We start from the raw sequence: 14,023 nt of genomic DNA on the forward strand, positions 1-14,023 counted from the left end.
TAGCCTCCCTGTAAAACCAATTGAGTTTATTTCCCTAATATTAGAGTAAAGCTGGAAAGTATGTTTCTGCTATCAGAATTCAAGTCCATAAATACAATAGCCATTGAATTGATAAAGACCAGTTACTTGCTCAGAGACACTTAAGCAAGGCAATCATATATTAATGAAGTGCACTGGTTGTGTGCGATGGCAAAAACAACTTGGGCTATTTATCCTTACTTCCAAACAGGGGTACATTTCCTCTTTATCCTGCAGAAAAAAATGCCAGCCGACACAGATGTTTCATTAATCCAAAAACAAAACATGTGCTTTGTATTAGACATTCTTTAAAGCACTACAATACAAAACCACATATATGAAATGTTCCGATTCTATTCAAGTTTAGAAAGAAAATGGCTCTGCTAGCCATGAAACACACATTTCTTTATGAGTCCTTTTCTATATTATGCACAGAAAAATAACAAAACATTAGAAAATAGAGAAATACATTTTAGTCTTTATTAGAAATAAATGGCACATGGGTGGTTTGTGCCAATCCCCAATATTTATCCCTTTTATTTCTATCTATAACACTGCTAAATCACTGTCCTTCAGCCTCTGGTAAGGGCAGCAGTGCTCTGGAGGACAGTCTGTGGGGAAGAGCCTGTTGCTGAGGCTGAATGGGCTCAGCATCACAGTGCTCAATGAGGGAGGAGGGAGGCAGCAAGTGACCATACCTGGTCCCCGCTCTGGGAGGGTCCAAAGGCGGAAAGAAATACCTGAAGCAACAGAAAATGGATGGAGACGAAGACGACAAACATGTGGACAGGAAGAAAACGATGACAAAGGAATACAGAGGGGAAACAATTCAAAGGAGATATGAGATTAAAAAGGAGGAAGAAACAGGTATGTTTTAGAAGCAACTGAAAAAAGTGAATGGCAGACAAAAGTGATGTGTCCATGTCTTTTTAAAGGTGTATGTTAGTAAAAGAGGTAAACCGTCAGCAAACATATTGGATCAAATATAAATGTACGCTGTGTAGAACAGAAAAATGCAGTCAACACAAACAGAGCTTTTACAAGTAGAACCTCGGATGGGACATTACTCGCACATCTCAAATGCATTAACACAAACTCAAGTGGTAGCCAGTGCAGAGGAGACATTAATAATATGCAGGATGCTGTTGGGATATCTTTGGAGAGGTCAGCTGCCGCAGGGGAGGGACAAAGGGAGCTCTCTTGCCAATCCTGCATGCAACAAGCATCACAATACCACATTACTTCAACCACCCAAACTCATTCTTTGTCAACAAGGAATATGGATGCAAAAAAAGCTTTTCTACAAAGTTATGTTCTAGTATGACATTTTGTTACAATAACTTTGGTTGCAAAAGTATTAGAACAGAGAATTTCATCCAATAAAAAGTATTGTTACTGAGGTTCGAGGCGATTCAAAGGTCAAGTCAAAAACGACAAGACGGATGTTTTGTTGAGTAAGAGGTTATTTAGTTGAACATAAATACAGTCACATACCAACTCTTGATAGAAACAGTGGTAGCTGTTCATCCACTGGCAACTTCTAACCTGTTTTATACGACATCAAATAGTTACAGCTGTTTATTTATAAACCAAATTTTAACGCAAGCCTGTTACAGTTGCTGAACAGCGACCACTGTGGCTTTAGTGACACTTATAAGAAAATAGTTTTTAAAAACAGTGTAATTGTAGAAGATGTAGTCAGAGTTAGCAGGAAGTTAGCAACTGAAAGATATTGATCAGACCCAACAAAGTATGGCTTGAGAACACAACCAGAGTGCTCTGTTCACAATGAAGAAAGGGAGTGTTATTGCTTATCAATTCACGACTTCATTTGTAAGAGAAAGATGAGTTATCTCTTCTTTTAAAAAAGCGACGTAGTCTTTTTCAAGCCATTTATGTCAGAAGCTGTATTCACACCCATACTGCATGTTTTGTTATATTTCTGTTGTCATTTTAGTTGGTTAATGAAGTTCATTCAAGCTGTGTTTCTGCTCAGCAAAGAGTTTGGCAATACTTGTTTGAGGATATATTCAAATTTCAAAAATGTTTAATGAAATTAAGAGACCAATTAGTGAGCTTTGATTGAATTGCTGATATCAAAATGAAAATAGCCACAACAATGGATGTCGGGATGTAGTAGTTTGAAGCTAATCAAATTTCTCAATATTTACAAAAAAATCTCCCGTAACAAAATAATAAATTGATCATTTGAAAAAGTCAAACATATACCAACAGGTTTATTTTACATTTTGTAGCAAATATAGGGTTAGCAATGACAATACAAAGTGGAAACTACTCTTGCATGCATCTGTACAAATCAAGAGCAAATTGCCTAATAAAAGAAAAACACAACACATCCAAAAGGCTTGATGCCGACTCTTTGCCTCGAAGCCAAGCTCTTTGCATGAGTGCAGCATTTGGTCAGTGAGGGCCCGGGGAGTTTGTCAGTGAGCAGCTGCAGTCCCGGTCAGTGTGAGGCGGAATGAGTGGTCAGTTCTGTCTGGTGCGGGTCGGGCTGGGTGAGTGGCGGCAGCGAACCACACCACCTACCTTCCTGCAGACATCCCGTTTAGGGTGTTCTGGGATGTCTGAACGGAGGAGCCCACGACAGTGCTCATAGCTGTGGGCTGACCAGATGAGCCGGTGAGGGGGCTGCCGTCTCCCTTCAGGATGCCCGTGCACTTCCAGTTGTCCATGTAGTTAGCTGCAGGAGTCAAATCAGTACTGCGTCAGGTATTGTTACTTAAAATGACTCAAAGTAAATAATGTCCTTCACACATAGAGAAGGGGGAAAGCTGATGGAACAATTTGAATACAGCTTTACTTTTCCGTCTTATAATTTGTTTTGCTATATTTCTCAACTGTATGTGTATTCCGCATTACAATGGACAATAGAAATGTCATACAGATGGGATGGATCTATGGAATAATAACACTCTAATGCATCTTGTGGACTTAAACAACTCCAAAGATATGACCAAGACAGCATCTATTGTTCAGCTAATTTAATTAGTTTGAACAATTTCCTACAATTTTAAAATACAATACAATACATTAAAATAATATATGACATGTTTGAAAGTAAAAATAAAAGAACAACATCACGAAACTGAGGTTATGCTGCTGCACATCATTATGTGGATGAGTTAAGTGCCTGTAACACCACTTAGTGAGACAAAACAGAGTTTCAATAAGTGGTGAAACCCAATCTTAACACGGTGCGAGTACTTGAGCTCTGTTTGTGACATTGGACCGTCTGATTAATTATTCCTCAATATAGTGATGTCAGCAATGCATCAGCCACAGTCGCTTAATAACTGCTGAGAGTCACTTTTCCCTCAAACCAGCATTTTGAAAATGTTCAAAGAAAGCGTTTGGTTAACTACCGCTAAAATTGAAATAAGACCCATGAACAGTCATCAGAAACCAACAATAGCCTCCTACCTTTCCAGAGGCGCACACAGCCATCGTCCCCGGAGGAGGCCAGCAGGGTGCTGGTGATGTTCCAGCTCACACGCCACACCTGAGAGTTATGGTTATCAAACTGAGCCACAATCTGCACTTCCAACTTGGTGGGTCCCGTAGAGGTGCTCTCCTTCCTGTCAGATGGATCCAAGTTTCAGACAATTATTTAAAGTAGAAGGATTTCATTTCCATCATGTGTAACTGTTTAAAAACAGTTATAATGTATACTGTCCTGCAGTGAAATGCAGGATTTCATCGACTAGACTGATGTGTTTATTGCGAGTCCTTTACATTAACATTTTGACTAAACAGAGAAAATAATGGAATCAGTCACCTCATAGGAACAAGTTTAAAGATCCTGACATCTTTTGTTGCAATAGCGAGCACATGGAAAGATCTCCCCAGGTTTGGGGCAAATGCAATGTCATGGACTGCATCTGCGACGGACATCAGCGTCTCTGCTTTAGCATATTTCCTGTAAACAATGGGTAAAACTACTTTTTAATAATCATTGACATTTTCTTTCAACTAATCGGGATGATTGATTTTTTGTGACATAACGATCCGTAAATTCAGGGAAACCCACCTTGTGTTTTCATTATACTCATAGATCTGAACTTTCCCACCATAATTCACATTACTGTCGTCGCTACCCACTGCAAACATTGGTGGGTGGGCACGAGAGCTAGGTGGGAGGGTGACAAAACACACATTATACACTGACAAATCCTCAAAGTCCACTGTATTATCCAACAGGCTGTGTTATTTGTAATATATCAATAGCAGGATATGACAAAAAATGACATTATTATTGTCCTTTCTTGGTGTAGCCAACTTAAACCATGGTCTCACCTTGAGGGGTTCCAGGAGATGCAGCTGCAGCTGAGCTTGCAGGAGATCTCGTGCTGCAAGGACCACTGACTCAGGTTCATCACATCAGGAGCCTCATAAATCCTAACCACTCCGTCCGCAGAGCAGGTGGTCAACATCAGGCCCATGTGTTTAGGGGCAAACTTCACATCAGTCACTGAGGTTCTGCTGTCCACTAGTGTGGTTCTCTTAATCTATAACAAAACAACATAAAAGATCATGTATCAAAGAGAAGACTATAGAAAAAATTATTAGCAGTTACAATGTTAACTAGGGGCGGAAAGTAAATGGTGGTTTGTTAGTGGAAAACATTATTATAACCACACAGTACTGGGTCAGTACTATCATCATCAACTGAAATACATATTTGTGATGTGTGCTTTGTAAGTTTATAAGGATGCCAGAGTTTCACCCACCCAGTGACTCAGTCCCCTCTGCTTGTCGTTGGACTCCCCTACAATCTCTTCCCAGACAGCAGCAGTCCTGTCAAAGGAGCAGGAGGCCAGAACCTGCCCAAACTCTGGGTGAGCCCAGGTCACTCTCCAAACTGAACCACTGTGTGTCTGCACACAAAACATCTTTAGTCATACCAATAAAGCCCAAAACTAGATCCAGAAAATAATATCAGAAAAGTGAAAACAGACAGAACAGGACTTAAACAGTAATTGCAAAAATGCAAATGTAATATTCCCTTATGCAATTAAATGAAAAGGAAAAGCCTTTTAGTGGTTACATGAATGTTATAAGCAGCAAGTGGCCTACCTTCCAGCTGGCTGTGCAGTGCCACTCTCCGTTCTCACTTTTGTCCCAAACCTGAAAAAAATTGCAGATAACAAAACATGTACAGTAATACAAAATATTTCGGATACGAAAGTCTTTCTATATGTTTGTGTGCCTGGTAAAACAGGGCCCTCAACGACATTCCTGAATGATAACGTGAAGCTACATTAAACTGCAACACATCTCAGTTATCTGCAGGTACTCTAGCCTCTGCACTACAAGCACCATGGCTAGCAAGCTAGCTAAATTAAACAAGGTTAATATTCCTTCGAGATTCAGACGTATCCATATATATATATATCGCAAATGACCTAACGTTACGTGTGTCAACAATGGAATGAGAGTCAGTCACTCCAATAGGGTGTTAGGCGTGTGATAATACGGGTGATGTTAACAAGCTAGCTGTGAGAGCTTACACTAACTAGCAAACTGAACTTACCTTCACACTTTGGTCACTGGAACAAGTCGCCATTCTCCGGCCGTGGAAATCATACGACACGTCATGAATGAGATCTTTATGATCTGCTGCGATACTACGGGCTACAAACATGATTACAATTAGCTAATATTTACCAGCAACACTAGCTTAACTGGTTTCCTAGCAGGCCTGTCATGTGTTCACTTGTGTCTGTATGTTTGGCGGGTCCTGTAGCGTGTTATCCTGGAGTTAACCACGGGGGGGCGCGTAAAACCCATGTTTAGATAAAATCCTGTTTTAAGGAACTCCATGATAACGTGTATGTGGAAACTTGTCATGTCGATCTAAACTACTAGCATATAATTTCAAAAAAAATTAAAACGCATAGCTGACATTTATTAGTTAACTCTAGTAAATGACATCTCTTTACATTTTCCATCGTCCGGTCACCGCGGTTGCCAGTTTAGTAGAATAAAACACATTTGAACACTTTTAGACTACTAGAGGAACGTGGCAAACTTGTTTAAAAAAGATGTATTTTGTATTGTATGATACTATATGTTTTACTCTAATCATGGCTTCTTTAAAATGTAAATACAATTAAAGATGCATTATACTTTTTTAAATAACTACATTTGCTATTTTAGTAAACCAGTTTATATATATATATATATTTTTTTTTAAATACATTTTATATGATTTAATATATAGTTGTTAACAAAGAACTAGGTGATTTTAGTTTATTTTTGTTATTAAGTTGACAAAAATACGCAACTGGCAACCCAAGTCGGTGAGCGTGCATGCAGTATTGTGAAGGAGCAGCAGACTCCCCGCAGGGATCCCCAGGGTTACACACACTGCTGTTTAGATGGCTGACAGAAAGGAGTAACTTGGTGAACGGTGCTGAAAACACTGTGCGATTATATAGCAAGTGTCTCGGGCACTTATTACGATAAAATGGAGCAAGAATTTGAAGACATTGATTCGTCCGGGAGATGGCAAAACCTTTACAATGTAAGTCGGGACACTGGGCCTCTGGTGTTTCTATGACGATCGGTTGCTAACTTACTTGGCTAGCTAATTTGGGTATCTAGCCTGTAAGATACCTTTCCCGGTATCTGGTTACTTTTAGCCTTCTACACGAACAATCTAACTGTGTTCAGTTATACAACTCGAAACATGGTGTAGAGGTTATATGTGGTGCTATGCTGCTGTGATAGTGAACACCATGGAGGCGAATTATAAACTAGCAATCGCTGACTTCCGTAGCTAGAAAGCTTGTAACGTTAGCTTGAAAACGTGCAGCGGCACAGTCTTCATGGCTGAGCTCAGTTAGCTAATGCTGAATGACGCTAGCAGACGTCAGCTGCTGTTTCTGAGAACTCATCAGGACTTCCAGAGAAAAGCGCATGTGTTTCACCATCAGCTGTCCAACACAGCCCAGTTAGTAGTTTATAATATTTCTGTTCCGGTTTCTGCTTAGGCTGTAGCCATATAATATTTAACATTAGCTACTCAGCGGAGGATTGCCTGTAATCTGAGAGGTTGTCTAGCTAACGCTAATAGTTGGAAGTTCGAAAGGCAACTGAAAATACCCACGCTATCGTAAACAATCATGTTGTCGATTAAACAGGATTTTAAATGTTGTCATACAAGTTAACTAACTACCCGAAGCTTGTTTATGGAACATATATTATTTTGCAGAGTACTAATTGCATTAAAGGTCTACAATTATTCAGATGATATTATTATATTCTGAGACTTTGAAAGCGTCAAATCTAATTTTGATCTATCACTATTTTTCAGTAGAATCTTGTAAATCATCCTAATCCCCAACCTATACACACGTCATAAAAAACATAAAAGCCTCACAATATAAATGTGTGTTATTTGACATTAAATTCCAATAAACGTGGCACAACATACAATAGTGGATTGAATACCTTTTACCCGTGTGTGTGTGTTTTTACATGAATGTTGTCAGTATCACTGGCCCTTCAGACATGCATGATGTCACAGGCATGTACCTGTGTGTCTAACTGTATGTCTCCCTTTGTTTTTCATTCGATAATGTCTAACTCCTAACTCCCGACATTGTTCTTTGCCTCCAACAGGAGATCCGTAACCAAGCCAGTGAATATCCTTATAAAGTGGCTAAACTCCCAGTGAATCGGAATTTGAACCGCTACAGAGATGTCAGCCCATGTGAGTATTAAACAAATACGTAGCAAAGTTTTATTGTAGATGACATATGTGTGATTGATGTATGGGCTCCCATCTGGTTTCAGTCGATCACAGTCGGGTGAAACTTGAAAACTCTGAAAATGACTACATCAATGCAAGTTTAGTCATGGTGGAGGAAGCCCAAAGAGCTTACATTCTTTCTCAGGTACAAAACAAGCAATATCAATGTCTGCAAAAGAATGGATTAATCTTTTAACTATTTGATAAAGAATGTGCACCATTTTTGCTCTGATATTTTGTGAACTTTTTATAAAGACATGTTTTCTCTATGTATATTTCTTTCTTGTGCATCAACAGGGGCCTTTGAGAAATACCTGTGGTCATTTCTGGCTGATGATTTGGGAGCAGTGTACCAAAGCTGTTATAATGCTCAACAGAATCATTGAAAAGGGATCTGTAAGTAAACAACACCTGCTTATCATTGCTTTTCTGGCTGTCGGTTTCAGCATGTCTGTTTCAGCGTGTCATATCGTGAAAAGAATGCATTTATATACAGTTTTGTCATCACGGTAAAGGGTTAAAATCAGCTAAATATTTGTGCGATGCTTTTTGGGTACTGCCTATTTATGGCTTTTTGAAACAAGCTGCCAAGTCCCATAAACTAGTATCACTATCAGCTTCACCTTCGATCGTAAAGACCCTCAGGGTAAGCATGATCCAAAGCATTGAGTCTACAGAGCACATTCCTTTACATTGGTAGTCGTATTTCTTGATGAAGTGGGATTGCATGGTTTCATGGTCTCTTAGCATGTGAACAACCTCTAATGGATCCTCAGTGTTAATTTATTCTGCAGATAAATGCAGCTTACTAAGTCAATTCATTTTTGTGTCAACAGGAAAAGTGTGCACAGTACTGGCCCACCTCAGAGGAGCAACCAATGTCTTTCACTGACACAGGGTTTGTTGTCAGGCTACTCTCAGAGGAAGACCAATCCTATTACACAATCCGGGTGCTAGAACTGCAAAACACAATGGTGAGCATGAGAAGCAGTCTATAAGACAATAATGCTTTGTGTCTTTTTTTCTTGCTTGTTTTTCTTTATTCAGACTACTGGCTCTGAGCATTATTTGAGCTGTCAACTTGTAACATCTTGACTGGTCGTATTGTTGTTAGGACAAGCATCTAAGTCTAAATGTATGGAGAGGATAAACGCTGTGATTGCATCATATGTTGTGTGATGATTTCCTAGTGACAAATCCTCCTGCAGTGGTCTGTGAGCGCTCCAAATGATGTCAGTCTTCACATGTTATCTGTTGCAGACGGGGGAGTCGAGGGAGATCTACCACTTTCACTACACCACGTGGCCTGACTTTGGAGTCCCAGAATCCCCAGCCTCCTTCCTCAACTTCCTCTTTAAGGTCCGGGAGTCGGGCTCGTTGGGAGCAGAGCAGGGTCCCGCAGTGGTGCACTGCAGCGCTGGAATTGGCCGCTCGGGGACCCTCGCCTTGGTGGACACCTGCCTGGTCCTGGTGAGATCAGGGGAGTTGGGTGTCCGCACCTGCAGTCAATGTTGAAGGGAATTGTTGCCTAATGTTGAAATCAAAGCGTTAAAACATTAGTCAGGGGATTCAAACTTTGACAAGAGTGTCAAATGAGAGGATGATGTTATGACTACTTACTGGGAGATAGCTGCAATTTGAAAAGGAGTTGTGGTAAGGTGGTTTTATACATTAATTAACTGATCATTTTTCAATGGTTCATGCATTGAAGAAGTCTTTGGCCAAGGAATAACTTCTAACTTCCTGCACTCCACTTCAAATCTACAGGTCAATACACAGATCCTTCAAAATTCACTGAAAAATAACCTTCATCTGGAAGGTACAGCTCTTGGAAAAATGAACAGACCACTGGTTTTACTATTTATAGGTATGCGTTTGAGTACATTTAAAACAAATATTTTTTATTCTGTAAACTACTGACAACATTTCTCTGTGTTGGCTTTCAACAGACACTGCCATACATGTAGAGATTGAGATTTAAGAAAACATTTTGAGTGGTCTCTTAATTTTTTCCCAGAGCTGTACAGTATGTTTGGAAGTAGCCCAATGTCGCATTCAGAGTACTTGCTTTTTTTAAAATCAGGATTGGGAATTTTGCCCTAGTTATTAAACATCAGACCAGTTTAGAAGAGAAATGTGGAGCTACCTACCTTTTACCTTTTTCAGTTAAAGACGTTATAAGTATCAACTTCATGTTTTCCTTTGATTGGTGCTTGTTAGGTTATGAATGTAATGGTAATATCTTTGGAGTTTGATTCTATTTCTAACTTTTTTTAATGGGAAATTAAGAACATGAGTGCACCATATGGGGCATGTGTATGTCTAGATAACAGCTGATTGCACATAATGATAATAATGTATCAAGATCCCTGAGGACATGTGGAAACCTCCAGCAGGAACCCGGACCTTTTCATTACCAAACAGGCTTGCAAACAAGACACTAGCTTTGGTTAAGCTGCCTGAATGTTTTGTTGTTTAGTTAGAAGCTAAGCTAAGCTGCAAAGCTCTTCCATCTGTGTTATTAACATGTTCATCTGTTTTGCAGATGGACAGGAGGAAGAACCCATCATCAGTAGACATTCAAAAGGTTCTTCTGGACATGAGGGAGTACCGCATGGGCCTGATCCAGACCCCAGACCAGCTCCGCTTCTCCTACATGGCCGTCATCGAGGGAGCCAAGCTCACCCTGCCAGAGTGTTCAGCAGCGCAGGTAGCACAGGGCTGGGGAGTAACACTGTAAATATCTCGGGATTGTTATGATATGTACACCGTGTTGGCAGCAAACCTCTGATACCTGAGACCAGACAGGAAAGCCAAAGTCTGCAACTGGATTCCATAAAATACACTGTTATTGAAACTATTGTGCAGTGTATGTAAACAGATTTAGTCAATGAGCTAGAACACTTTACAGCTCTCATTTTAAATTTCAAACCATTTTTTGTAAGCAGGCAGAGGTTAGTGACCAGTCACTTTAGGCCTCTTAATCAGCAGCCTTTTCCAGGTAACTGAGGGCTCAGCTGGCACACCTAGTATTGATATCTTTCATTTGCACCTCTACCTGTTCCTGACGATATGCAGCTTCTAGTAGGTGTTGACTTTGTAAAATACAAATGTGTAAACACAGAGGTGAATTTGGTCATCTAAAGATTCACTATTAACTAACTATAGTAATCTTTGGCACAATCTTAGGCAGTGAAACATAATCTTTAGCGTGCCTAAGTCTGTCTTTCTGTAAGTTGGGAGTAACATACTGTTTCTTTTGTGTCTTTCTGTTGCGTCCCCTGTAGCAGGATGAGCCAATAGTGATGTCTAGAGATGGTTTTCAGACAGATCTGCCCCCACCACCACCACCTCCTCCTCCCAGACCTCTTCCCAACGACAACAGGCCCAACGGTCAGCCGGGACCCTGTGCGGAGCCAGAGGACACCTCAGGAGACACCCTGTCAGCAGGGGAACCTGACAGCCAGGACCCTGACACGCAAGACATCTCTGGGGAGTAAGTAACAGATCAGGGGCAGATTCACAAACATTCTGACACTCTGAGAGCTCCTAACTGAGCCTTAACATTCATAGCAAGGAGTCCGAGCTCAGGGCTGAGTTTAATTTATAAATTAGAACATTTAATTACACAGGACATTTGCGGTAGCTAATTCACATGCTATTTATTTGATTTTGTTTATTAACCATCCTGGTAATTTTAGTATTTGATTTCAATAACCGATTTTCATCCTACCTATCTACGTATTTTTCCAAGATTTTCTCCTCTGTTTAAGAAACTGAAGCCTCAGAAAAGCGCTCCTCTCAACTCCTAATAGTTTACTTAGAAGCTCTCTTAAGGGCTGAGGTGATTTATGTTTTATCCTTACCAGGATCTTGTCTTAACTGTAAGAGGAAATCATTCTTAGAATTAGATGTATGAATACAGCTTCTGATCTCTAACCATCCTACAGTTTCATTTTACATTTATTATGTAATATTTTTCTGGAAGATCAGTGGCACTGTGCATGAGATTAGCGGACTACTTACTGTTCCTCGATCTTGTTTCAGTGTGAGAAAGCGACACCGCGAGGAGAGGATTGCCAGCACCTCCCAAAAGGTCCAGCAGATGAAACAGAGACTGAGCGACTCAGAGCGGAAACGGGACAAGTGGCTATACTGGAGACCCATCCTGCTCAACGTGGGTGCTGGGGCAGCAGTGGCTGTGGGCCTGCTGGTGGTCTGGATGTACTCCCAGTGAAACACTCTGGGTCACTTTAAACTGACTCCTATTTTGCACCAGTACCTGGGATTAGGTACTTCTCCAAGTAGATGTAGATGGTAAAATGTGCATAACTGAGGGTATTTATTTCTTAAGGTCAAAATGCGGGAGCGCTAGATCAAATGATTGTGTGTATATTTTTCATGTAAGATCAAAACAAAACTAGTAACATCTCAGGATCTTGGTGCCAGCACGATGATTTCATTTTGTTTCCTTCTCACTCGATGAATGTACTGTATCATTGCAAATCGCTTTGGAAGAAACTTACTGAAAGTGCAGTACAAAGCAAAAAAACAAAAAAAATCTGACAGGTTGTCTTTGCATTCTTTATTTGTAATGGTCTGATGTGTGTTGATCATCTGTGGACACATTTTACAAATGGGTTTATAAAATGACTTGTTTTGACTGTCCGTCCTACCATATGTAAGAAGACTCCGGTTCCTATAGGTCAGGCCTATAGATGTTCCTTCATTTGTTTTTCTGTAGTGAAAGGTGCATATCAGACATGCATATAGAAGTTTTCCAGAGCACCCCACTTGTTCTTCCATTCACATTAAGCAGGGCATCCCAATAGGGCCAGATTTATATTTTTTTGTGACTGGACACTTCATAGGGAGCTGCCTTGCTGATGTTTCAAACTCTGCTAGAATGTTAATCTGATTATTTTCTGTTCTGTGCACCTTTTTTACAGGTTTTTGTTGTCACATGGATCATATAAACTGTCGGGTCCCTCACCGCTTAGTGCGTGTATTTACCCACTGGATGGGTTCATGTGTGTATGTTCCCAATGTTGTTTTTATGGAAACCAAAGCAAGGCTGTCCTTTTTTGGAAGGTAACAGCCTGGCAAACTGTTCAGCGCTGAAATCTTGTACCCCCATGTGGAATGTATTGTCCGTTGGATTTCTGACAAAACTGCATTACAAAAATGATTCATATTAGCTTTACGTTGTGTGTGACTTCTTAATTTGAACCATTAGAATCTTCAAATTTGTTTTCTGTTGACTAGGACCAATATAAAGCTATAATAGTGCAATTTAAAAGTTGTAGCGGAGCACCTTGGATACAATTTTCGTTAGGAAAGAGTGATAGCATACACGTTTGTATCTATTTGTTTGCTGGTTGAGATAGCTTTTAATGTGCCTTGAAGTGAGTTAAATGGAAAAAAAATGTGTGCTCCAAGGTTTCCTACTATACAGATTAAGGTTAACGTGAGGAACAATATCCCACATAACATGTTAGCACTGTATTGACGGGTTTGTAGTTACTTGAGGTGTGAGTTGATTTTAGACCCAATGTGTCATTAGCATGTAATGATGTCTGAGAGGAAATTGTGTCTTGCTAATTTGCTAGTTTACACTGATGGACATGGCTTTTATTTAGTTCTTATTTAACCCAGGAGAGACACATTTGATCATAACATTCCATTAATTCTTGTTTTTTTTCCACATAAGATTTCAGGGGAGTTTTGTACACTGCTGAGCTGCAGTGAGAACATGAGATGACGTTTGAAGAAGAAAACAAAACAAAACAAAACATGAAATACTTCTTAAAATAAACATTCATCTTTTTTACCAAACTATGCGGTCTGCTTGTGTTTTTTCTTTAACTCTGGGTCCACCTTCAGCTCTGCATCCCTGCACTGCTGTGCTGTGCATAATTGAATTCTGACCAAGAGCTAAATCAATGCAGACAGACTGGAGGCCTCCCAACATGGATTCCAGGAATTGATTCAATATTTCAAGAAGAGGCCTTGCTCATATTGACTAAGTAACTTCATTTTTCTCTCGTCTGTTGACTGGCATCTGTAGATCACTGGGCTATCGACTCAAAATAAACTTCCAATTTCTATATACTATTACTAGAAAACATATACATAAAACGGCTATATGGTAAGTAAAGGATTAGAGTACGATTCATTTAATTTGTCTTAACGTAAAACTTGTTGCTTAATCAGTGAAAAAATTTGTTA

At 39.9% G+C, this 14,023-nt stretch overlaps 2 protein-coding genes across 5 annotated transcripts; one reads left to right on the forward strand and one right to left on the reverse strand.

Annotated features, from left to right (window-relative positions):
• Nucleotides 1–340: 340 nt before the first annotated feature.
• On the reverse strand, nucleotides 341–5,806 carry seh1l (SEH1-like (S. cerevisiae)). 2 transcript variants are annotated; one of them, XM_063878955.1, is made up of 9 exons: nucleotides 5,573–5,806; nucleotides 5,116–5,166; nucleotides 4,770–4,916; nucleotides 4,336–4,547; nucleotides 4,070–4,168; nucleotides 3,818–3,958; nucleotides 3,463–3,617; nucleotides 2,569–2,722; nucleotides 341–758 (listed from the first exon to the last, which is right to left on the reverse strand). In XM_063878955.1, exons 1-9 carry the CDS (start codon nucleotides 5,681–5,683, stop codon nucleotides 581–583), a joined length of 1,248 nt encoding a protein of 415 aa, XP_063735025.1. In that variant the 5' UTR covers nucleotides 5,684–5,806; the 3' UTR covers nucleotides 341–580. The 2 variants fall into 2 exon arrangements, with proteins under 2 accessions (XP_063735025.1, XP_063735026.1); XM_063878956.1 differs by having other exon boundaries at nucleotides 552–1,227.
• Nucleotides 5,807–6,340: 534 nt separating this feature from the next.
• ptpn2a (protein tyrosine phosphatase non-receptor type 2a) lies at nucleotides 6,341–13,630 on the forward strand. 3 transcript variants are annotated; one of them, XM_063879471.1, is made up of 9 exons: nucleotides 6,341–6,565; nucleotides 7,666–7,756; nucleotides 7,840–7,940; nucleotides 8,093–8,191; nucleotides 8,632–8,769; nucleotides 9,056–9,265; nucleotides 10,341–10,505; nucleotides 11,083–11,291; nucleotides 11,843–13,630. In XM_063879471.1, exons 1-9 carry the CDS (start codon nucleotides 6,509–6,511, stop codon nucleotides 12,030–12,032), a joined length of 1,260 nt encoding a protein of 419 aa, XP_063735541.1. In that variant the 5' UTR covers nucleotides 6,341–6,508; the 3' UTR covers nucleotides 12,033–13,630. The 3 variants fall into 3 exon arrangements, with proteins under 3 accessions (XP_063735541.1, XP_063735542.1, XP_063735543.1); XM_063879472.1 differs by having other exon boundaries at nucleotides 11,086–11,291; XM_063879473.1 differs by lacking the exon at nucleotides 7,840–7,940.
• The last annotated feature ends 393 nt before the right edge of the window (nucleotides 13,631–14,023 follow it).

Source organism: Eleginops maclovinus, chromosome 3, assembly GCF_036324505.1.
Source record: "Eleginops maclovinus isolate JMC-PN-2008 ecotype Puerto Natales chromosome 3, JC_Emac_rtc_rv5, whole genome shotgun sequence".
Taxonomy (NCBI): Eukaryota; Metazoa; Chordata; class Actinopteri; order Perciformes; family Eleginopidae; genus Eleginops; species Eleginops maclovinus.

Bases quoted from the DNA above. Each gene is read 5' to 3' on its own strand.
- seh1l (XM_063878955.1), bottom strand. From the start codon at position 5,683: ATGTTTGTAGCCCGTAGTATCGCAGCAGATCATAAAGATCTCATTCAT. The intron at 4,917-5,115 runs GTAGGCCACTTG...TTTTGTGTGCAG, and splicing joins ACTGCACAGCCAGCTGGAAG to ACACACAGTGGTTCAGTTTG. The intron at 4,169-4,335 runs GTGAGACCATGG...CCTCCCACCTAG, and splicing joins ATCTCCTGGAACCCCTCAAG to CTCTCGTGCCCACCCACCAA.
- ptpn2a (XM_063879471.1), top strand. From the start codon at position 6,509: ATGGAGCAAGAATTTGAAGACATTGATTCGTCCGGGAGATGGCAAAAC. The intron at 8,192-8,631 runs GTAAGTAAACAA...TTGTGTCAACAG, and splicing joins GAATCATTGAAAAGGGATCT to GAAAAGTGTGCACAGTACTG. The intron at 9,266-10,340 runs GTGAGATCAGGG...TCTGTTTTGCAG, and splicing joins TGGACACCTGCCTGGTCCTG to ATGGACAGGAGGAAGAACCC.